General features: G+C 37.2%; 1 protein-coding gene across 4 annotated transcripts in view; it reads left to right on the top strand.

Moving 5' to 3' along the window:
* The window catches only part of sltm (SAFB-like, transcription modulator), a 39,782-nt gene that overhangs the window by 1,393 nt on the left and 15,263 nt on the right, over positions 1-23,126 (top strand). Inside the window, exons 2-7 of one of the 4 annotated variants that reach the window (XM_012969973.2) lie at positions 7,102-7,186; positions 8,519-8,580; positions 13,924-14,100; positions 17,667-17,697; positions 18,755-19,160; positions 19,760-19,809. In XM_012969973.2, coding sequence (XP_012825427.1) covers positions 7,102-7,186; positions 8,519-8,580; positions 13,924-14,100; positions 17,667-17,697; positions 18,755-19,160; positions 19,760-19,809 — 811 coding nt within the window. Of the gene's footprint in view, positions 1-7,101; positions 7,187-8,518; positions 8,581-13,923; positions 14,101-17,666; positions 17,698-18,700; positions 19,161-19,759; positions 19,810-23,126 lie in introns of all 4 variants that reach the window. The other 3 variants (NM_001102836.2, XM_012969975.2, XM_012969974.2) reach the window with 3 other exon arrangements.

The following is a 23,126-nucleotide window of genomic DNA, read 5'->3' as shown; positions in this document are numbered from 1 at the left end:
CGCTTTGCTCAGACAGGCCTCGCTTATCTAGATTTTTCGTATTGTGATGAAACCTGCACAACAGAGCGTTATAGTTCTACATTTATTGTTGCTTTGGTTATGTGCCGTTAACTCGGTATCGGGACGAATAACTGTGAAATCGTGTTTATTAGTGGCCTCACAGCGGAGGATAAAATGCGCCTTCGCGCCCTGAGTGGTTCCGGGCGGGCCTGCTGTACTAGACGCTCCATATTGGGGGGGATTGTGCGCATTCGCACTTATACAGCGCGCACTTGTTCTGCCAATTTGGTTTAAGAGCAAGTTCTTTATTTCTGTATTGCTATGGATTGAAACCTATTGTATGTAATGTGCTCGTCTGTTCTCAGGATAAAGGGCACATATAGTAAAAGGAAAACATGTTTTTGATCTTATTACAAATAATGATAGCAGACATTTTAGATGTATTGTCATTATTACGTTGTATTACCATAAATGGGTTAAACTAAAACAAGCGGGTGTTTTTTTTCCTGTGAGGAGTTGAGTTTACTCTTGGGGATGGCATTACAGCCACAACTGTTAGATTAGCTAAGTAGCAATAACAAGCTCTGCTTGAGGTACCTCACACTGATAAGCAATCTGTATTCTGTAACCCCTATTTAGTATCACTTATTGTAAAGTTCTATGTAACTTGCTGGCATCGTCAGGAAATGAAGATGTGGGTTAGTTGTTGCAACGTGCTTTGTGAAATACCAAAGCAACACCGCACAATTATTCTTATTAAAGTTGATCAAATGCTTCTGAGCAATGGCCTAGTATCCATCACTTTATAATTTTTCCCTGGCTCAGCAAAGTAATTTTCCAAGTTATTTTTGCCAAAAGGTTTACTAGATATAAACAAAGATGCCCCCCCTCCCCTGCCTGATGGCCTGATGGGAGTTTCACTGCCTGTCACTCATGTTTATCATTGGCACTAAACAGGGGATGCCAGAGCAGACTTATCTTATTGTAACCACCCCCCACAAAAAAATTAGGTAGTTGCTTTATTACAGGTATGGGACCTGTTATTCAGACTGCTGGGGACCAGAGTTTTTTCCAATAAGGGATGTTTCCATAATTTGGATCTCCATAACTTTAGTTTCAATCATTTTTATTGGGATTTTTTAAACATTATAGCCAAATAAAGGCATTAAAATATTATCAAACATTAATATTTACATTATGCAGAAAAATAATCTGCAGTACAAATAACAGCCGTTGAAAACTTATACATTCAGTATTGGTCAACATATGATAAAATATGATATAATATAAATTAATATTGTTGGTTAAGAAATTTGTTATGTACACGTATATTTATACCCGTATACTAATCACGCGTTGAAAACGTGCAAAACGCTTATAAACTGACACTACTGAGATCCTAGGGGTCGCATCCATCTAAGGATTGATTGAACATAGTCAAGCTGTATCATTAAGAAATTTTGCTTCACCAAAAATATAGAGCAATATTTTACTATTGATATATCCCAATAAGGAAGTATACATATAGTAAAAACTATAACTACAACTACACCTAATACTACAACTAATGAAGTTGTATTCAATTGCTAAGAGTTAAGAACAGTACGCTCTCCTCATAAATTGTGTTATGCAGAGTACACAACTGGAAAAGTCTCCATCTCTGTGAGAGGGTTTCTAGGATGTATTGGATTTATTAGATTTTTGGGATTTATAACCTCTAATTAAGATCATTCAATTTAGTGTCTGGGTATATCGAATGCCATAAACTTGATCTCACCAGAAAGGACTGTAAATTTCCTGATCTGATTGCCCAGGTTTTTTCTGCATTGAGATTAAACTCTACAGTTTTAAGAATATCTTCAATTTTGGGAATTATTTTAGATTTCCAATTTTCTGCTACCTTACACCTGGTAACCACAAAAATGTGATTAAAAATCAGTCTCTCCTTGGGAGGCAAGTCCATGGTCTTTATGTGGAGAAGGGCCATACTGGGAGGAATATACATCAAATTCACAGGTAATTTCCTAAGAAAAACCTCTTTCCTTCCACAATCCTTGGATTTTAGGACATTCCCAAAAGATATGTTCCAAAGAACCTGCTTGTTTACAGTCTCTCCAACAAAGTGGAGTAACTTTGGTATTGATTTTGGCGATTTTTACTGGAGTGAGGTACCATCTCCATATCATTTTTAAGAGATTCTCATGATGAGACACACAGTGTGTGGACTTTCTCAGCGATTTGACTGCTAGCTCCCATTCTTCTTGGTCTAAATCTAACTGTAAATATTCCTGCCATCTTGTCAACTGACACCTAGGAGGTTCTAGATCTCCATAACTTTAGTGAGCTAAAAATCATTTAAATATTGATTAAACCCAATAAGCGTGTTTTGCCTCCAGAAAGGGTTTATTCTACCTTAGTTAGGATAAAGTACAAGGTACTGTTTTATTAGAGAAAAAGGAAATTGTTTTTAAAAACTAGAATAATTTGCTTATAATGGAGTCTATGGGAGATGGGCTTTCTGCAATTTATTATTATTATTAACATTTATAAAGTGCCAACATATTCCACAGTGCTGTACTATAAGTGGGCTTCATACATTGAACATACAGAGTAACATATAAAGCAATCCATAACTGATACAAGAGGTGAAGAGAGCCCTGCCCAAAAGAGCTTACAATCTACAAGGGGAAAGGGTTGAGACACAAGGTGTGGGAATGGGCATGACCAGAGTTGTGAAAGGTGCGGCACAGGGTATTGCTTTTAGCAGCACACTGAGGTTATGTTAACTAGATTAGGGTAAGCTTCTCTAAATAAATGCATTTTTAGAGATCTCTTGAAGGCAGAGAGATTGGGAGAAAGTCTGACAGTTTGTGGGAGCGAATTCCAGAGAAGGGGGGCAGCCCTTGCAAAGTCTTGAATGCGAGTGTGTGAGGAGGGAATGAGAGAGGAGTTGAGGAGCAGGTCAGTAGCGTAACAAGCGGGTTGGATGGTACCTAGAGATAAGTTCAGAGATGTAGGGTGGGACACCGTTATGAACTGCTTTGAATGTGAGAGTCATTAGTTTAAATTTTATCCTGGATGGTAGCAGAAGCCAGTGCAGGGATTGGCAGAGCGGCATGGCAGAGGAGGAGCGGTTGGAGAAGTGTATGAGCCTGGCAGCAGTATTCATTATGGACTGCACTGGAGTGGGGGCATCTTTGGAGGGGAAGGCCAATTAAAGGGGAGTTACAGTAGTCTAGGCGAGATATGATAAGAGTGAATAAGAATTTTGGCAGCATCTTGGGTGATAAATGATCGTATTTTGGAAATATTTCTTAAGTGAAAGTGACATGATTTGATAAGTGACTGGATATGAGGAGTGAAGGACAGGGCAGAATCAAGGATAACCCCAAGGCACCTGGACCTGGGGAGATGGTAGAATTGTGGAGAGACTGGAGGAGAAGGGGGTGATCCACAATGTCAAAAGCAGCTGAAAGATCGAGAAGTATTAGTAGTGTTTTTTGGCTTTAGCCGATAGGAGGTCATTTGTTAGTCGGGTTAGAGCAGTTTCAGTGGAGTGTTGTCTAAAACCAGATTGTAGGGGATCCAGCAGGTTATTGTCAGAGATGAATAGCGTCAGTCGGTTGTAAACTAGGCGCTGGAGTAGTTTGGAGATGAATGGGAGCAGAGCGATAGGTAGGAGGTTACAAGGATTGGAGGGATCAAGGGAGGGTTTTTTCAGAAAAGGGGTTACAAGTGCATGCTTCAGTTGGAAGGGAAAGATTCCAGTAGAGAGCGAGAGATTGAATAGATGAGATAAGGCTTTGATAAGACAGGGGTTGGCATTACGTAGAAGTTTGGTAATTTGGTACTTTCTGGTTTCCAGATAAGGGATCCCATAACTGTATTATGATAATTCTGGTGGTCTTTGGGCCTGAGCAAGATGGGAAGCTTTCTTGTAAGCTGACATGCTTGTTCACCTGTAGCTATACAGAGGCTTTAGCTAAGTGATTAAGCATCACATGAGACATTTACTTGAAATCTCTGATGGTAGTGTCCCCTAAGAGAAGCTCTGTTGCTGCGGCAACACCTGAAATGTTTATTGCTGAGTGGTGGGCTACAGTGTTCTACCTGAAGGCGCTGTTGAAATTTTAAAGGAGACATATCCTATAAAAATTATGAATGTACCAGGGAATTATACTCCTCTAGATATAGAAGGATTGTGCTTAAAAAAAGTTGTGTTTCTGACTGATTTATTGAGAAATTCCACAAAAACCCCACTAGTCCCGCCCATCTGTGCCACTTCCTGCTGGCTGAATTCTCTGGATGAGCTGGGGAGCCGGCGGCCCTCCGTACCCTGCACTGTGGGATAGGAACCAATCGGCAGCTAGGCTGACCTGATAGGGAACTGAAGCCTGTCTGTGCTTGTGTGACTGCAGGGCTGTGATTGGCTCTCCCCCTCCTACTGTGCTTCTGGCATGGACCGTTAGGACACGCCCACTCTTCATTTTAAACTCGGACAGAGAAGTGATAGGATCTGTAGGGAGCTCCAATAAAGGGGCCATTGTTACAGATAGGATTCATTTTTAGCACAAAGTGAAACCAGCACCGGATATTATTCATAATTGCCTACAAAATTAGGATTTTCTCATTTATCCAATATGTCCCCTTTAATATTTGTATGTGCTAACTTTTATGTCTTGTTCATAATCCGCTTATCCAATAAAGTGCAGTGGGTGATGGTGGCATTATAAAAATAGTATGGGTGAGCAGCTAGCCCCCCAGCACCTGAAAGGTGGGTTTATTAGTGCTTTAGAATTCTTAAAGGGAAAGGTCACCTTTTAACTTTTTTTTATTTAGTTTACTATTGGAGTATTGCTGTCTGCACCATACTAAAATGATTAAAGACCAGGTGACTAGAGGCCTAAATAGAAAGTTAACAAAAAGTAAAATGTTCTCCTTACAGATCAATCTTCTTTTTTTTTTTTTTTTTTTTCTTCTTCTTCTTTTTTTTTTGCACCCTCAAATGAAAGCTGGAAAGGGGTAGAAAAGGAAGGCAGATAATTAAAAAAACAAAAAAAAAACTATATTAAATATATGACTATAAAAAAGACAAATTGGAAAAGTTGCTAAGGTTAGTTAAACTAATGTGTTTAATACACTTTGTTTTATTTTTATAGATATTCACTTACTATTGATAATGGTATATTTCCCTTTTCTATTCTCTGCCCTGGTCTTTCTGAATTTTGAAACTGTTAGAAGGCAGCTGAGACAGGTGGCCATTTTTATGTCTAATGTTTTATAAGTGCTACAAGTATACACATTGCTGTACAGTAACCTTATTGGTGGCACAACAAATCCTACTGGATTTATTTAAAGGAGAAGGAAAGTTACAATCACTGGGGGTTCCAAAATGCCAGTGATTGTAAATGCTTACCTGAAACCCCTGCACAGGCCTTGGCATCTAGTCAAAAGAAGGAAGGAAAAGGATCGCTCGTCTGCATTTACCCCGGGCTGGTGCGGTTTTCTTCTAACAGGAGCATCGGCCTGGGGTAAAAGGTAAGCGACTACAATTACTAGGGGGTGGGTGCCTAACATTGGCACCCCCCAGTGATTTAGCCTTTCCTTTTCCTTTAATGTTTAAATTATTAAGTATACTTAAGGAATGCAGATACAAATAAGGGGTCTTTTATGGGAAGAAAAACTCTAGGTTTTAAGCATTCTGGATATTAGACCCCTGTTTAAAATTAGGGCATTCTAACTTTTTTTTTTTTTAGCCGATTACTAGTAAAAGTATCCTTTTTTTTTTTTTTTTTTTTTTTAAATGTCTCTTATAATAAAACCCCTGTATTAAACACAACAAAAGGAAGGAAGGAGGAAGGAAGTAATTATTCGCTTTTGTACTAGATGACCCTTTCAATTGGAAGTATTAAATGCAAAGTACTACATTTGTGTAAGTAGTTTTAATTCTTAAAAAAATAAAAAAGTTAACTCAAAATATAATACATTTGAAACAATATAACGCAAGCCATAAGATTTTACAGACCTTGCCACAGGAGACAAAGTATCAACCAGGAGTTAAGCAAATTCTGCTTTCAATAGCAATTACATTTACAAATAACATTTAAAGCACTAAACATTTTCAGTTAATCCACATTGGATAGTTGCTTGGAATTATGTTTTCTTCCTGGTGTGAATTTTTCTTTATGGCAGTGGCACCTACAGTGATGAGGGGCATTCTGGTTGTGTGCCTATTAAAGGGCATATTCTAAGTTCTGGCTTTTTTAGCTTGCACCTCCAGTGGGGAATTTTAGGTGCCATTTAACAGTTCAGGGGACAAGTACAAACCCCTTGAAATAGCACCATCCTTCTTTTTTAAGACAACTACCTGCAACTGCACTTACTTGTCAGGTGTTTGTTACTTGGCAACATGGACTGCCTTTAGCAGGGGGAAGATTTCAAGTATTTCAGCATGCAACATAAATAATAAATACTATAATAAAAACAAAAAAATGTTATGGTATGCTTTTTTTAAATTTGGGGTTTGGGCTTCATATTTTGAGTCTAGTAACTGTAATTTTAACATTATTTTCAAACTGTCTGTCTAAAACCTCTCAAACCTAAACAGGGTTTTTATTGCAAATAAAAACCCTGTTTAGGTTTTTTTTTTGTGCCTGCATACCCTGAACTATTGGCAGTTACTTAGTGTGTGTGGGAAGCATATTGCCCCATTGCAATATGTGAGCATTACAGGACACTAGAGAATAAGGCAGCTAACTCCACAAAGTGTGCCAGTGTACATTTTCCAGTAGTGATCACCAGTATGTATGTATATCTTTATTTATGAAGCGCCACTTATGTACACAGCGCTGTACAGTAGAATACATTAATACAGAGTTATAAAGATAGTAGATAAATACAAAGTATTACAATAAACACAAAAATAAAAGATACAGTTGCAATAAGAGTCAAAGACACAAGAGGATGGAGGTCCCTGCCCCGTAGAGCTACTCCGTTTCCCATTGATGTTCATGTGAATTGATTCAAAGATATTAGAATCTGCTAAGCCTTTGTTTTTTACCATGGTGCTTGAATGATAAAAGGAATGTATTTTTTCCATAGGCAATTGAAGAAGAAGGAGGTGATACTGATAATATTGAAATAACTGTCAATTCTGATACTCCAAAGAAAAATTCAAAGAACAAAGGTTTGTATTAATGTATAACAATTTTAGAATTTTGCCCAAAATCATGGTGGTTGCAGGCTAATTTGAAGAAAATCCTATTTACAATTTATGTAGGATTGAGTTTCTTGTTTGTCCCCTTTAACAATAAGGCATAACATACAACTAAGAGCTCCATGTAATACTGTACCCTCCTCCCCATCAGTCACATTCCCCTTGTTCCCCACTTGAGTTAGGGCAGAGAGCTCAGTCTCCAGTGTAGAAGCTTCTGGAGACAATTATCCTGTGTAGTGATCTGGCCAAAATACAAGTTTAGCAGTAGCATTCTGCTATACAAGGAAACGGGCTATGCCATGTTTGGTCCTTGAGCAGTTGATAATTGGATTACCACTGCTTTGATAACTTCCCCTTCATAAGTGACTCCTGCTTACAAACCAGCCACAACAGAGGGTGAAAGGATGGGTGTTATTTACAAAAAGATCAAAAGTCTTTTGTTTGAATAGCTCCCATTAGTGTGGTACTTTTTTCCATTTTATTATTAACATTTATTTATAAAGCGCCAACATATTCCGCAGCGCTGTACAATAAATTATATTTCTTTTTAACTGCACCCTAAACAGTTGGCCTTAGGGCAGTGACACATGGGGAAATTAGTTGCGCCACGACAAATCTTCGCTGTTGTGGGCGACTAATCTCCCCGCAATGCCATCCCACGGCTAGAATGTAAATCGCCAGTGGCATGGCATACGCGGCGCCGCAATTAGCCGAAGTTGCCTTGAGAGGAAACTTTGGGCGACTTAGACAAATTGCGGCGCCGCGTATGCCATGCCACTGGCGATTTACATTCTAGCCGGTGGGATGGCATTGCGGGGAGATTAGTCGCCAGCGACAACAGCGATTTGCCATACGACAACTACTCTCCCTGTGTGTCGCTGCCCTTACAGTTAAGGGTAGTGCTTCCATGTGTGTATAAAATGTGGTGTTTTTTCCCCCACCTCTTTGGAGTAGCATTGCTCAATAATTGGATTCCTATCAAATGAAAATATAATACACATACATAACTTAAATTATTTGCTAGCTTGAATTATAGTATAATTCTAGTGTTGTCACTGGTACATTATACTCCATTTCTACTTGTTTATCTATGGTTATTCATTGGCTATGGCAAGCTGTGCAATGCTATTCACTTAAAGTTTAGATTGTATGAAGCAGTTTTTAGTGCTAGGAAATCTTACTTACTGTTCTTTCTTAAATGGAACTAAATACAGCAGTGATATTGAATTGAGGATCTCAAAACTTTTCCAGACATCTTTGTGTAATTTAACTTTTTTTTAATTATTTCATGGGATAATTCAGGAAGAAAGATGGAGGCTGATGAGTCAGGCTGTGAAGCTTCAGTGGAAGAAGATTCTGTCAAGGTGAATATGATCTAGTAGCCTAGAGTAATTTTAAATGTGTGTGTGCACCAATCACAAATTTAAAATTTAATGAAAAATGATCCTTACTGCAAAATATAAGGCTTTTAGAAGTCACCAAGGCGTTTTGTGATATGAGGGTACAGCTTTTCTGGCTGAGTGCTTTTGCATATCCATCATGAAACTCAAGGTATATATTTAATATCATGAATTGGGGATGATAAGTTTGGTCTTAAAAGGGTGTGCTATTTGAAAGCATTAGCTGAGCTGCAGGATGTGGACTAACACTAGAGTGGAGGAGATTAAATATTTTGAACTGTTTATTATTTGAAAATATTTTGAGGCCCATTTATATGATTATAGTTTCAGCTGGCCTAACTCTCTGGCATGCTACTGCATTATTAATCAGATTAATCTGTTTATCATAAAGTGACGCGTACGGGAATTTCATTATATGTTGAAAGCTGTTATAGTTTCTAAAGTGCATTAACTGTTTGTATATCTGGCATAACTATTATGTAAGTAGGTGACCTAAATGATAACAGTAATAAAAGCATCATGATCAGAAACTCAAATGCCCCCCTTGTAAAATGCAGACTGTTAAGAACTGCTTAGCAGTTAAGTAATTGTTCCTGGGGTGTGCCAGTTAAGGGCTATGGTCGGCTGTTCGCTAGCTTCTATGTGGACTGGCAGCCTACAAGGCTCTGTTTGGCAGTACACCTGTTTTTTATGCAACCAAAACTTGTCTCCAAGCCAGGAATTCAAAAATAAGCACCTGCCACTGGGAGCAACATCCAAGGGGGTGGTGAGCCTTTTGTGCTGCAGAGCTACCAAATGGTTAAATGACAGTGATTAACATAACCCTATCATCACCTTATCAACACCTAGCTAGTGACTAGTGTTTTTTGCTGGCTATAATCTGGGGGTGAATGAAGTGTAACTGTAAGATGTAATAGAATGCTTATAGATAACTGATATAAAATTGTGTTTAAAAAAACAAATACTAAGGAGGGTGGTACTGGTACATGAGGTGGTTTGCTGCCCGCAGTAAATATGTGCTACCGTATGCGACATCTCCTTCCAGTTGTCTGAGCTTTGGATGACTGCAAGTAAAACACATTGCTCACGGTAATTCATCTTGATAGCGTGAAATTCCAAGGAAGTCAATTCTTTGATTAAGCAGGATTGCCACAAGTAATATGTTAACTTGTGGCAATGTGCCTCTTAAAGGGAAGGCATTTTCAGATTTGTTAGCTGTGGTAGTGCAGATTTAATGTATGCAACACATTTCCTCATGCCCTTATGCAAAAACAATTTACCTCTAATGCTTGTGAATACTTCTGTAGTGATAATTATGGATTGCTTTCTTTCTATTGCTTGTGATGATTTTGACCCAAAAATGCTTCACTTTTGGTCCCTTATATCCAGCAGTAAGATAAATACCTATTGTGCCCTAACTTCTGATTTCAGGGTTGATAGCATGGGTCAGACAAGAACCTGATTATTTTGTTGTGTTACTAAAGTGTCTCCTGAAGACACTTGCTATGGGAATCTTCCCTACGGCCTTAGTCGTGAAGGGTTTTTTAACCTTGCATGTAATACAGGTATAGGACCCGTTACCCAGAATGCTCAGGACCAAGGGTATTCCGTATAAGAGGTCTTTCTGTAATTTGGATCTCCATACCTTAAGTCTACTAAAAAACATAAAAACATTAATTAAACCCATTTGGACTCTGAATTATTTGATTAAAATGAAGTCTATGGGAGACAGGCATCCTGTAATTCGGAGCTTTCTGGATAAGCTTTCTAGTTTCCAGATAAGGCATCCCATACCTGAAGTTAACACACTGAACATAACTCTAAAACCACATTACCTAATAGGACCAACTTGAAAGTTGCGTTATAAGTATGGAACCTGTTATCCAGAATGCTTGGCACCTGGGGTTTTCCAGATAAGGGGCCTTTCTGTAATTTGGATCCCCACACCTTAAGTCTACTAAAAAATCATTTAAAAATTAAATAATCCTTATTGGAGGCAAAAACAATCCAATTAGGTTTAATTCTATCTTAGGTTGGGATCAATTACAAGGTTCTGTTTAATCAATAATAATAATATTAATATTCATATCATTCTTAAAACCCTCTGCCCCTTTTATGGTGAACTGCTGTTTTAAAGTGACTAAAACCATATATGCCATGATAATACATTTTTTATTTTTCATCATTTAACTAGAACTTGTTTGTGTTGAATCGATTAGAATATGCTTAGAATATTACACCTTATGCTTTTGTTGATTTTTAATCTTGTTAAGTAAGTCTTTGTAAGAGCATAATCCGTTGTAATATGTACTAGTGAATAATGTGTGCCAATTTAACAGAAAGTGTAATAATTTTGCAGTAATAGCTTAATTGATTCCGGTCCCCAGTACTTTTAAGTTGCTAGGCATTTCCCTTAATTATTCTGTACCAAAATATTTTATCCCTGTGTCAATGCTTTAATTAATTTCCTTGAAAAAAAAATTACTCTGTGCTGCTTTCTTCCATCTGTTAAATCTGCTTTTTTTTTTTTTTTTTTTTTTTTTTAATGTTGCACGTTTTTGGGAGTGTCTGTCTCAAATTTTGGTACATGGGATGTTTCCAATGTGATGGTCCAATAAAAACCGAAAGCTTTCTTTAGTGCAGTTTAGTGAGTCTTCGAAAACTTATTGAATCATAATTTCATTGGTGCACGGATGTGGGTTTTTTTTTTTTTGAGGTGGCTGTATACATTTTATGATACGCAAATAAAAGCCTACTTTATTGAGCTGAAATTATTATTTTTTTTTTTTTTGTTTTAATCATGTACTTTTCAATCAGTTCTATTTGTGGTGTATAGATGCTGCTGGGGCATTCTGGTTTCCTGATCTTACTTCCTTCCCACTCATTGTTTACACAGAACGTTCTTTCTTTGGTGTTGTATAAAGCATAAATGTTGTGATTTGCATTGGCAAAAAAAGACATTGTTCACTTTTCAAACACTCAATTTTTTTAGTTTAATTTTTTATTTCTGTCTTCGCTATCTCTAAACACCTTTTCAGTGGCTGTCTAATTTTAATTTTGACCATTTTTTTTAAATTTAAAGGGCACCTATCACCCCTATATTTTTTTTCCCCACCAGAGGTGTGGGCTAATAGAGCTCCCTGCCAGTGCATGTAGCATTTATTCATAATTTATTAACTAATTTCAATTATATAACGGTTTAAATGTTTGACCCTACCCAGAGCTGCACTATTGTTTTTTTTTTTTTGTATATTTAAAACTTTACAAAATATGATTTTTAACAGAGCTCAGACCTACAAGCCCACTGGCTATACAAATAATTACAGACAATGAAAAGACATGAATAGGTGATACAAAAAAAAAGGATTTATGTATTTCCTAAGTTCTGTCTGAAAACAACTGAACTAAGCTAGTTTAAAATTATTTGCTGCTAGTTTAGATGCAGTGGTGCTATGTGTATTGTCATTATTTGCCAATTTAAAATCTGATTTAGACTTCAAAACATTTTGGTACCACTCCTGTAAGTGCAATAAATGTATTTGCATTTCTTAATAAAACTATACAGTTCAGGTGGTATCTTTTTACTAATGAGCACTGCATAATGAGCTTTGTTTTTTCTAAGCTGTTAAGAGGTAGTCAGCGCAGCAGATACTGTAGTAAAAATCTATTTCAATTATCATATTAACCCTAATGAAAACGGAAGCCTTTATAAGAAAAAAAAAAAAACTTGATTAGATAGACATCATAACATTCTGTAATTTTTAGCCTTTATCTGTGGGTTACTAGTCAGTCGTGCGTAGAAATTATTTTGTAGATTTCCATGTTCCAGCAGTTTTTACACTTTTACTTTATTAGTCTTTTTTGAAATATGCTGCTTGAGAATTTCTTAAACTACAGGCGTGGGATCTAATATGACATTTTTAGGATCTGGGGTTTTCCAAATAAAGGGGTTCATATATTTTTGAGCAACATTCCTTAAGGCTACCAAAAACCATTTAAACACTAAAAATCTCATGATTGAGCACAGTTTTAGGCTCTCTGTTATTACAGAAACAAAGAAATCTGGTAAAAATAAGAATTGTTTGTTTAAATATTTATGTGCATTCTGGATAGTGGGTTTGTGGAAATTAGATCCTATGCTTGTACTTGCCAAGCTGAAGTTATCCTGTATGTGTTGCTATACTAATAATGTATGGTTTGACCTATAGAAAACAATGCAACCTATTTTTAACCAGCTGTTCTGTGCTGCAAAGATTTCATGTTATGTACGTCTTCTGTCTATACTGCATAGTTTTAGCATGGGACATCATATTTAATTCTTATGCAGATAAGGGAAATGCATTATTCTGCCACCAAGAAGTTGAAAAAATATCGGCTTTAAACACACAATTTATACTGCAAGGCATATTTGCAAATATATTAGAAGCCAACATCATGTCTGCATAGTGTTTATGAACGGAGTAGTACGAGCATCTTGCTCTAAAGATCTGCAGCTCTCCACCCATGGTCATGTTGTGTTTCACAGCTCTGCTTAATGGAGCAGCCATTTTTAAATGCCAGTGAATTAAAATACTAAACCATTTTGCACTTAAAAAAAAATAAGGTTAGCTTGTCATACATAAGGGAAATGGCACATGAGTAACAGGGGGTTTACAAAACCTAACTCTTGGAATCCTACATTTGCCTCAAAATTATCTCTGATGCTTGGTCTAACTTCCCCCATATCATGCTGTCTGGTAATGATAAATACAGTACAGGAAATATAAACTTGTATGCAAGCTCACAACAGTAGTATGCAGACTTCAGTGTAGTTCTTTGCTGACCTATCCATATTGCTTTTTAAAAGAAATGTAAGAAGCATGCACTGCAGCCATGTTTTGTTACCCTTCTGTCTTTGACAGTTGTGTCTTTGGGGATTAAGCTCTGTAGTTCTTTTAGCCAAATACATAGTATAGTGAGTGCATGCTTTACCGCCTTGACTAGTAATCTAGTAAGTTTATTCATATGGGTAGTGTAAAGCTCGCTCCATGAATGTAAACACAGTCATTTGTTGTGGTGGCTCCCTCAGATCTTGGTGTAACATTTGAGAGCAGACACCAAGAAGCAGAGATGATATATTTGGCAGCATCAAACCACTATAAGAAAGCTGCTGACTAATGGCTCAAATTTGGTTTCGTAGAAAATTTCCCCCCTTTTTAAGGGATCATGGTTTCCCTTTTAAACTGGTACAGATGTATTGTACTTGCCATAATTCTGGGTTTTTTTTTTTCCAAAAAACCCAATTCACAATGTTAATAATTTTTAAAGGATAATGAACTCGAGACTCAAGATGTAAGTGATCAAGATGGCAATGATGAGCTAAAGGACTCTGAGGAGAATGAAGAAGAAAGTGCTACTTTTGTTAATGTACTATCTACAGAAGAGGAAAATGAAACAAAGCAAACATCTCATTGTGACAACCCTGAGAAAGGGTCTGACATCCAGGTATTAATATAATTTTATTTTTAGTATGGCAGCATTCTGTTCTGATATATTTTATTAAGACAACATCAAAATGTAAATTATTCTGGCTCTGAATGGAAACTGATGTCCCAGGCCCAGCTTACTACGGAAATCAGTTGGCAACCAGACTTCAAATGCCCTGTAGTGAGTTAGGCCTAGAACTTCCAGTGACTGTCTTGCCATGCATAGTGTTTCAAAAACAAGAATATTTTCCACTTAGTTTGGCCCTTGCCATGGTATACCAGATATTAAAAACGGGAAAGTCCCTTTTATAAAATCTTTATAAATTGCATTAAATTTAAAAAAGGATTTGCTACACTTTAGGAAATAACAGTACAGGTATAGGACCCATTATCCAGAATGCTCGGGACCCAAGGTTATTCCGGGTAAGGGGTCTTTCCGTAATTTGGATCTCTAATAAAACATTAATTAAACCCAAAAGGATTGTTTTGCACCCAATAAGGAATATTTATATCTTGGTTGGGCTCAATTGCAAGGTACTCTTTTATTACTACAGAGAAAAAGGAAATCCGTTTAAAAATTCTGAATTATTTGATTAAAATGGAGTCTATGGGAGAGGGGCTTTCTGTAATTCAGAGCTTTCTGGATAAGGGATCCCATACCAGTACTTAAAGGATAGAATTTCCTGTGCAATCTTTGCTCTGAAAATTAGAATTCCAAATAGGACGACCAGTTTTTTGGCTTTTAGTTTTGTCTGTCTGGCATGGGACCAAAATGGACATACCAAAAACTGTTAGAAACAGCTTAAGCTGCACATTCAGTGGCTATGAATTCAGTACTTGCTGGGCTTAGAGAAAAAGTAAGGTCTATAATTTTATTTCTTGTAATATTACTGTTAATGTTTTACAAAATGTTAAAAAGGGTAATATATGGTTCTTTAAAATTTGGCAAAGGATTTTAGAGTTGCATAAGGTAGGTTTTAAAGGAAAAGTAAAACTAAAATTTTTTAAGTAAAAAAAGCTATTCTACCCTGCACCAATAACTGCCCTATCCTGCAAACCACTTAGTATTTTAAATGCTTTAATAGAAAATACCTGCTAAAACTTGGCTTCCTGTCAATTGAACTACGGCGATACGGTGAAGGAAGGAGCAGCATCCACTATGCGACGATCAATTGATTGAGCCTAGCCTTCTTTCTGTATAGGAAGGAGTTGGGCTAGGATCGATCAATCGATTGTCGCATAGTGGATGCTGCTCCTTCCTTCGCAGTATCACCGTAGTTCAATTGACAGGAAGCCAAGTTTTTAGCAGGTATTTTCTATTAAAACATTAATGGTTTAGTGGATAGGGCAGTTATTGGTGCAGGGTAGAATAGCTTTTTTACTTTTTCCTTTTAAATTCAACTACTGATCCAGTGTTTGGAACTGGTATTTGTTCTGGGTCCTTTTTCCCCCCCCCCTCATAATAAGGTCGGATATGTTTATCTAGATAACGGTGGATGGTGAAATGGCTGGTTTCATAGTGTTGCTCCATTGTCGGTTAAAAAGGATTTTAGCAGACTGCAGTCAGGTGAAAATAAATCATTCTAGATCTAAAGATCTACTAGTAAGATCTAGTAAAATAAACCATGAGTGATTCCAATACAGCTCTTTCATTTTTCTGAGCAGTATTTAGATGTATATGTAAAATGTTTATTTAAATGCTTCTTACTAATTTTTGCATTTCAAGGGTAGGTATCATGATAACAAACAAGAGTGTCAATGGGAAGTTCTCTGAGTATATAAACTGCAGAAGCAGGTTATACTTTGCCAGGGAAAACAAATATGTGTACAATTAACATATGAAAAGTGCTTGATGTGCAGTTATCTCACTTTAAAACACGAAAGCAGGCATTTTTGGCTGAACCTACACTCTGCTCTGATGCAAGTGCCTGCACTGAGGTGGATACTGTAGTTGTCAGGGCAGGCACATGGAGCAGATTAGGCAAGCAGATCTGCGTTAGTCATTTGTACAGAGATTTCCTTGTTCCTTAATTATAGCCCAGAAAAGATATCTAATTTTAATCATCACACTTACCTCTTAGGGCGAAGACAGATGGGACCATTAGTTGATGCGGTTTTTAGGGGTTCAGTTTTTTTCTCCAAGGAATACACTCTGATCCTAAATACTCTTTTTACAAAGATTATGTTCAGATTAGAATTTTTGGAACATTTCCGTAGTGTGATCTTTCATTTTGTGTTAAAATCCTGATTGACACCTAAGCATGCAGGGTACTTCTGTCCAGGAACAAGGTGGAAATTGTGGCACTGTGACACTAAAGTTGGATCAGTGTTTTAAGGTATCTTGAATGCAGTCATTCTTACTGCCTCTCACCAAGCTTGAAGTCCAGATTGACCCTGTCGCCATTTCGTTTCTAAATGGACCGAGAATTGTTGCTGATCTGTGTGCAGTGTGGATAACAAACCATGGTGGTATCAATTGAGGGAGGAACTGTTTTCATGGTCTAAATGTCTACAAACTTACCTGTTCTACCTAATAACACATTTTGAAACCCTTCACTGCAAGACCGTACTGAAATGTGATCCTTTCCACATTCATGGACTGCAGGGCATTGACTTTGTATAGAATGAATTGTCTCAAGACATGCTTCTAATAAATGTTTGTCTAGTATGAGAACTTTACAGTACTAAATAAAGCTATTGAGAAATTCTTGAAAATCGGCTGAAAAATTGTACTTGTGGTGGGACCTAGCAGCAATCTTTGAGTATATACTAGCCAACTGAACATCCTGTGCAGACCCTGCAATGGTGACCAGACAGTATATTTTCACAATTGCTAGTTAAAAAAGGCTGTCTGCTGTCCTCTAGGTAGCAGTGATCTAGAGTCCATAATTGGCCAAGTCCTCCCAAGGGGATTGATGTTGGCATACTGCCATTGTCCCTAATTATTAAGGGAAAGGAGGGTATACTACTTCACTGTTTATTTTGCAATGTTCTATTTGGGACATACCTTAGTTCCCAGACTTTGACTGCTTTATTACATTTTAAACACACGATGGGCACTGTTTGCCTCTTGCAAGATTATGTAAAACACAAGGATTTTTGATTATCTCCAGTCTTTTCACTTAAAACTTCATCATTGAACCTCTCACAAATTCCTTAACGCATATTCTAAGGATTTAGAAAGAGAATTGTTATCTACAACATAATTCCCATTGTAAATGTATAGGTTAAATAACTCACGCACGTACACATATATATTTATATTAATTATTATACTTAATAAATTAGTTGGGTAGTAGAAATGTTTGAGAAGTACTGCTGTCTTTTTTTTTTTTTTTAAAGATAAAAAATATGCCATACAAGTCTACATCAATGATGTACCTTTTTAGGGTCAAGAATACTTAACACATTGGCACCTCCTTTAAAATGGCTTTCCTTGTGTTTTAATTCAGTGTACATGTTTTACTAATACAGATGGGTAAACAATCCTTTCTTAACTACCTATTAATATTATTAATGTTTTACATGCTTGTCTGGAACTTTTACCTTGCTATATATAATATATTTTTTTGTTTCCATTTTTAGGCAGAAGAAGCAGAGGAAGATGAAAAGAAAGGTTAGTTATTTTCAGGCTGTGGTTAGGTATTTTTCAGACAGATATTGGCACAACTTTTATTGCAATATAGTTATGTAATATTCACCAAGATACGTTGCTAAGTGAAACCACCTGTTCAAACAGACACTTTTTGCTGAGGATTTATATTTATTCTTTTAAGGTAAGTTATTTTATTGTATATTTCTACTGTGGAACACTACCTCCAACCACCTCTGCTACAGTAACTGAAGATGTGAAGTTGATATCTTGAATACCGCTTTTGAGGGAGGACTATTTTGGCTGGACATCTGCTTTCTCATGGATTGTACAGATTGATATTGGATTCTTATGAAAGCTCTCATGAAGAGGATCATGGAAAGGAAACAGTGTGTGACTCAAGAATGTGATGTCAATAAAACCTTCAAGATGCTGGAATAGTTCTGGTACATAAGCTTTATTCATCATTACCGCACATGGACAGATGAACAAATTTGATAACCACACTATACAAGACTTCATTTTTGTCTGTCATGAGGAACCATGTTGATTTTGGACATGTTTTTTTCTAACAATGTGAATCTAGTTGCATGACTGGAAATGGCTTCAGAAAATTTCTTGCCTTCATAATAGCATTTAAAGCTGGTCAGTGGACATTATGCTGAAGACTATCTGGTGGTGTGAGTTCACACACTGAAAATATAGACCTTCGTTTCTGTGTTGACAACATAGTGAAGAAGTTACTTGTGTTGCAGAATTTTACAAGAGACCTTGAAAAACTATTTCTGATATGAAGATTTCTAATAAAGAGAATGTGCAGAAGAATCAAAATCCTGGAGATTGCATCCTTTCTACTACTATTCCATGAAGAATGTCTCCATAACTTAGTTTTATACTATAATAAGAATTGTATTGTTCCTAATCTTCGACTATTAACCAGATTTGTTTTTTCTAGGTCCTCATTTTAGGCTTTGAATTTGTTTAAACATCTTATTTTGCAATGTTTATTCCTGTTAAATCCTCTTAGATGTAACAGGTTCTGGTGATGTCACACAAGAAATATCTAAACCTCTTCACTCAGGAGGGAATGAGTCAGAACTGACAATCAAAGAAGAAATGGAAACTAGCTCCTCCCTGAAAGAAGCTGATGATGATAACGTATCTGTCACAATCCAGGCTGAAGATGCTATAACGCTCGATTGTGATGGGGATGACCTCCTAGAAACAGGTAAAAATGTGAAAATTGCAGATTCTGAGACAAGCAAGCCAAAAGATGAGCAGGAGGCGAGTGACCCCAAGGATGGCCTGGAGGATCAAAAGGATGTGATGTCCGAGAACCAGAAAGATGAAAAAGAGGAGAGTGGGAAAGGAGATGCTGTTAAGAAAGATGGCAGAGAAGCTTCAAAGAAAACTGAATCTGGAGAAAAAGACAAGGATTCTCAGAAGAAAGGTGCCTCTTCTACAGGGGCTACTGGTCAAGCAAAGAGGTTTGTCTTTATATGTCAGTTCTTTACAGTACTGATTACCAGCGTTCACTAAGATCACTCTACATTAAGGGGTAGCATCAAGAATATAAGTAGTAACTTACCTTGAGTGTGTTTATTTTTAATTTTTTTTTTGTCAATTTTTTTTTCATTTATTTAGTTTTTTTTTTTTTTTTAATTCAAGATCTCCCTGATCTGTTCTACCAGTTCTATAATCGAATTGCCAGCACTTTTATTTTTTTTCCAAATTGACGAGTTTCTAAAAGTCCTTGGGATGATGGTAAGGATCAGCTAAGGATGAGAACACACAATGAAGTCACTCCCATTCTTGAAATCGAGCGAAGATTGCCATATGTCCACACTGAATAGAATATTCAGAATCTAGACCTTCAGGCATCCTGGGGAAAATCAGATCAAGAAACCTTTAAGGGAATCAATTGTTTCTAAAAACCAATTGTATCATTCCAAGGCATTATAACTATTTTGGGCCTTTGTTGTTTGTATTTTTTTTTTTTAATTGTTTATAAACTTTAAAATATTGCAGGCTTGTAAAGTGTTTTTTGTTTTTCACTTTGTTTTCTTAAATTACTTGCCTTTTATAGTTCATCTAAAGATGCTAAAGAAAGCAAGTCAGCATCCAAAGAGGATAAAGGTAAGAATTGTATTTTATCTTTAACAGTTGTTGCAAAACGGATTATTTTCCCTTTGCAACGTGACTTTATTTAGTTGGGCTTATTTAGAAAAGCTGCATAAACACTCTGATCTTCCAAAAAATATTTTTTCTAACGCAGGCATAACTGTTTCTACAAGTTGAAGGGAAGCCATGTTACTTGCAAGAACCATTTTCCAATTCCCCTTAGCCTCACCGTGTCGTGCAACCCAGCTTCCCTTGTACCATTGTAATATGAAGTGCTCTGTGTACAATCTGCTATGAAAACCAGAGGTACTTCAGGTCCTTCAGGAAATGGTTCTTACAAGAGACAGCTATAATGGATTCCTTTAAATCTGGTGAATCTTTTATGTCTGAAAAAAAACAAAAAACCTGAAAACAACGTAGAAGTATGGGATCTGTTAACACTTTTAGTATTTAGGTTCAGAATCTGTCAAAACAATTGCATTGCCATTTCTCATGGGGTCCAATTTCAACAAACCTTTCTAAAAAAAAAAAAATAAAAAAAAATTACAGAATAATCTGAATGTTTTTGTACTCTAAGGGCATGGTTCTCCAAATTAAAAAAAAAAAAAAAAAAAAAAAAAGACTGCTTATCTGAGAAACCACAGGATCCAAAGCATTATGGATTCTGCTTATGGATTGATGCTTAAGCATTTATAATATTTAGATAAGTATGAAATAAAATTACCATCAATGCTAAGGTGAAAGGGCCAAAAGGAGACAAAAAAAGCTCCTTTCAATGCAAGTGTAGGGAAAACAGCTCTTCTAAAAATGCTACGCACATGAAGCTTTACATTAAAATCAGAAATGAGAGGCCTTAATTCTTATTTAAGACATGTAAAACCTACATTTGCCTACAGTGTATATCAGTTGGGCACGTCTTCCCCCCACCAAAATGGCATCATTGGTGCTAGCAAACGGAGTGGGATATATGCAGTACTATCACATTTTCCTAAAGCAAGTAGCAGCTTTCACCCTGGTGGCCATTGTTTCCCTGATACATAATCGGATACATTTAAATCTGCAAACGGCATACACACACAGACCCTTATTCAGCATACATTTTCAAGAATACAGGCTTACACAGGCAGAACTGTCTGATAAAAGTTCTGCTTTGTTGGAGCTTAATGCAGAAGAGGTGGATAGGAGGTGAGTATCTATGGAAGCAGGCAATGCCATTTAGAGACTGGAGGGCATGTTTAGTAATTTGAGCTTAGAATAACGGAGCATGCCCACAAGCCAGAAGTCAAAGCAAATTCCTGAGGGAGGGGGGCAAGTGGGTTACAGGAGGAGAAGCAAATCTAAAGCTGGCCATACACGCACCGATAATCGTACAATATTCGGTGCGTGTATGGCAAGTCGGCGAGTCGACCGATATCGCAGGAGGCTGCTGATATCGGTCGACTCGCCGATCGGGCCAGTTAAAAGATTTTGATCGGGCGCCATAGAAGGCGCCTAACCAAAATCTGCCTTCAGCGCTGAATCGGCAGAAGGAGGTAGAAATTCTATTGTTTCTGCTGTTTCAGCCCTGAACGGTTTGTGGCTGATTGTACGATCTTTCGTGCGACCGATGGTCGCAAGAAAGATCGCAAATCACTACGTGTGTGGCCACCTTTAGTGACTAAGGGTATGCTGCAGACTTACTATTAACGCTGGACAATTAGTGGCAGGTATTGAAAGATTTCAAAGAGGCTGTTCACTGATTACATTTTTGTGTGTGGGCTTTACATGTCCTTTAAGGCTAATGCCACATGTAGCGTATGGCGCATATTTTCAGCAAGCCTGAAAACAATTGCCGAGAATACACTCCATACACTTAAAAATTCCCATACCTGTGCCTACACCCGAATGTATTGAATACGCTCGGTAGCAGGCACTTGCATTTTTTGGCGGATATTGGCAACATGTGCCTGCACAAGCGTATTCAGTTTGTTCTTGTGCAGGCACAAGGTAGGTGTATTTTAAAGTAGCGGGTTTTCTTGGCAAGTGTTTTTTGGCTTGCCGAGAATATGCTCTGTGTGGCATTAGCCTAAGGGGGACATATTTTGTGAAAAAAGAATGTGTGGCATTACATTGTTTTGGGCTAATTTATTAAACTTTTCCAAAAACCCTATTAGTCCTGCCCATCTGTTTTACTTTCTGCTGCCTTCTTTCCCAGACTGTGCAGGGGAGCCAGCAGCTTGTCCCTGTTTTTGTGACTGTAGGGTTGTGATTGGCTATTTTTCTCCTGTGCGTCTGACCAGAGCTGTTGGGACAGGTCCACCCATCATTTGAAGCACATGCAAGGAGTATAGAAGATCTGTAGGGAGGTCCAATAAAGGGGCAGTTTAAAAAAAAAAAAAAAAGCTTGGCCCGGAGTGAAATTACACATGTAGTCATAACCTATAAGATTAGGGGGATTTTGACTTATGATCGGTGTCCTTTTAGTTATGTCTCTGTGGCCAACTCACCATCCAGAGCCATAAATTGTCCAGAGCCATGTATCCTAAACTTGCAGACTTGCAGTTTTAATCTTGTAATATCTTCAGTGCATAGAACTAATAGCGATAATGGTTATATGCTGTGGCTGTCATGTGTCACAATTTGAAACGTCTGTAAAAAGAGAGATCTGACTTTTGTTGCAGGCGGCTTTGTTCCGCCTTTGTCAGTTGGTAGTTAGTCTAACTTTTTTAAATAATAAGGTTTAAATAATATATATAATATATTATATTTTTGCATGATAGTCTCCTTTTAATGCAGTAATCTACACTTGAACATAAACCCAATAACATGGACATTACGCTTAATAGTTTCCCATTGGCATCCACTGCATTCAGTGTTGCTTACCACTGTACCACTGTGTGGTTTTTGATCTACAATTAACCAGCTCATGGTGAACATATTACACTTTTTAGAAGGATTTTTTCTTCTCCATTTCTTTCATTAAAGGATTTTGATTAACAGAATTCAGTGTGTAAAAAAAAAAAAAAAATAGCTTTTTATTGGCAATGCTTATCCACAGAGAAAATCTTCAGGGGTTTATTAAAATATATTAGGGGTTTATTGAATTCTAGGATTGTAGGATTCAACCAACTTTGGGGGGAAAAAAAGAATGGTGTCTGTATCTGCCTTTTACCTTAAATTTAAATAGACCTGTAAAGGAGAAGTAAATATTAAATCTTCCACCCCCCCCCCCCCCCCCCCCCCAAGGGTTACTTAACTCTAACCTGCTTCTCCATGTGCTAAGTGCATAAAATGTGATGGTCTGGGTTAGTTTACTCTAAGCGCACTGTTGCCATCTCTTCTATCTATTAAAG

The sequence above is a fragment of the Xenopus tropicalis genome, chromosome 3 (genome assembly GCF_000004195.4).
Source record: "Xenopus tropicalis strain Nigerian chromosome 3, UCB_Xtro_10.0, whole genome shotgun sequence".
Classification (NCBI taxonomy): Eukaryota; Metazoa; Chordata; class Amphibia; order Anura; family Pipidae; genus Xenopus; species Xenopus tropicalis.
This window is presented reverse-complemented; position numbering and strand designations above follow the sequence as displayed.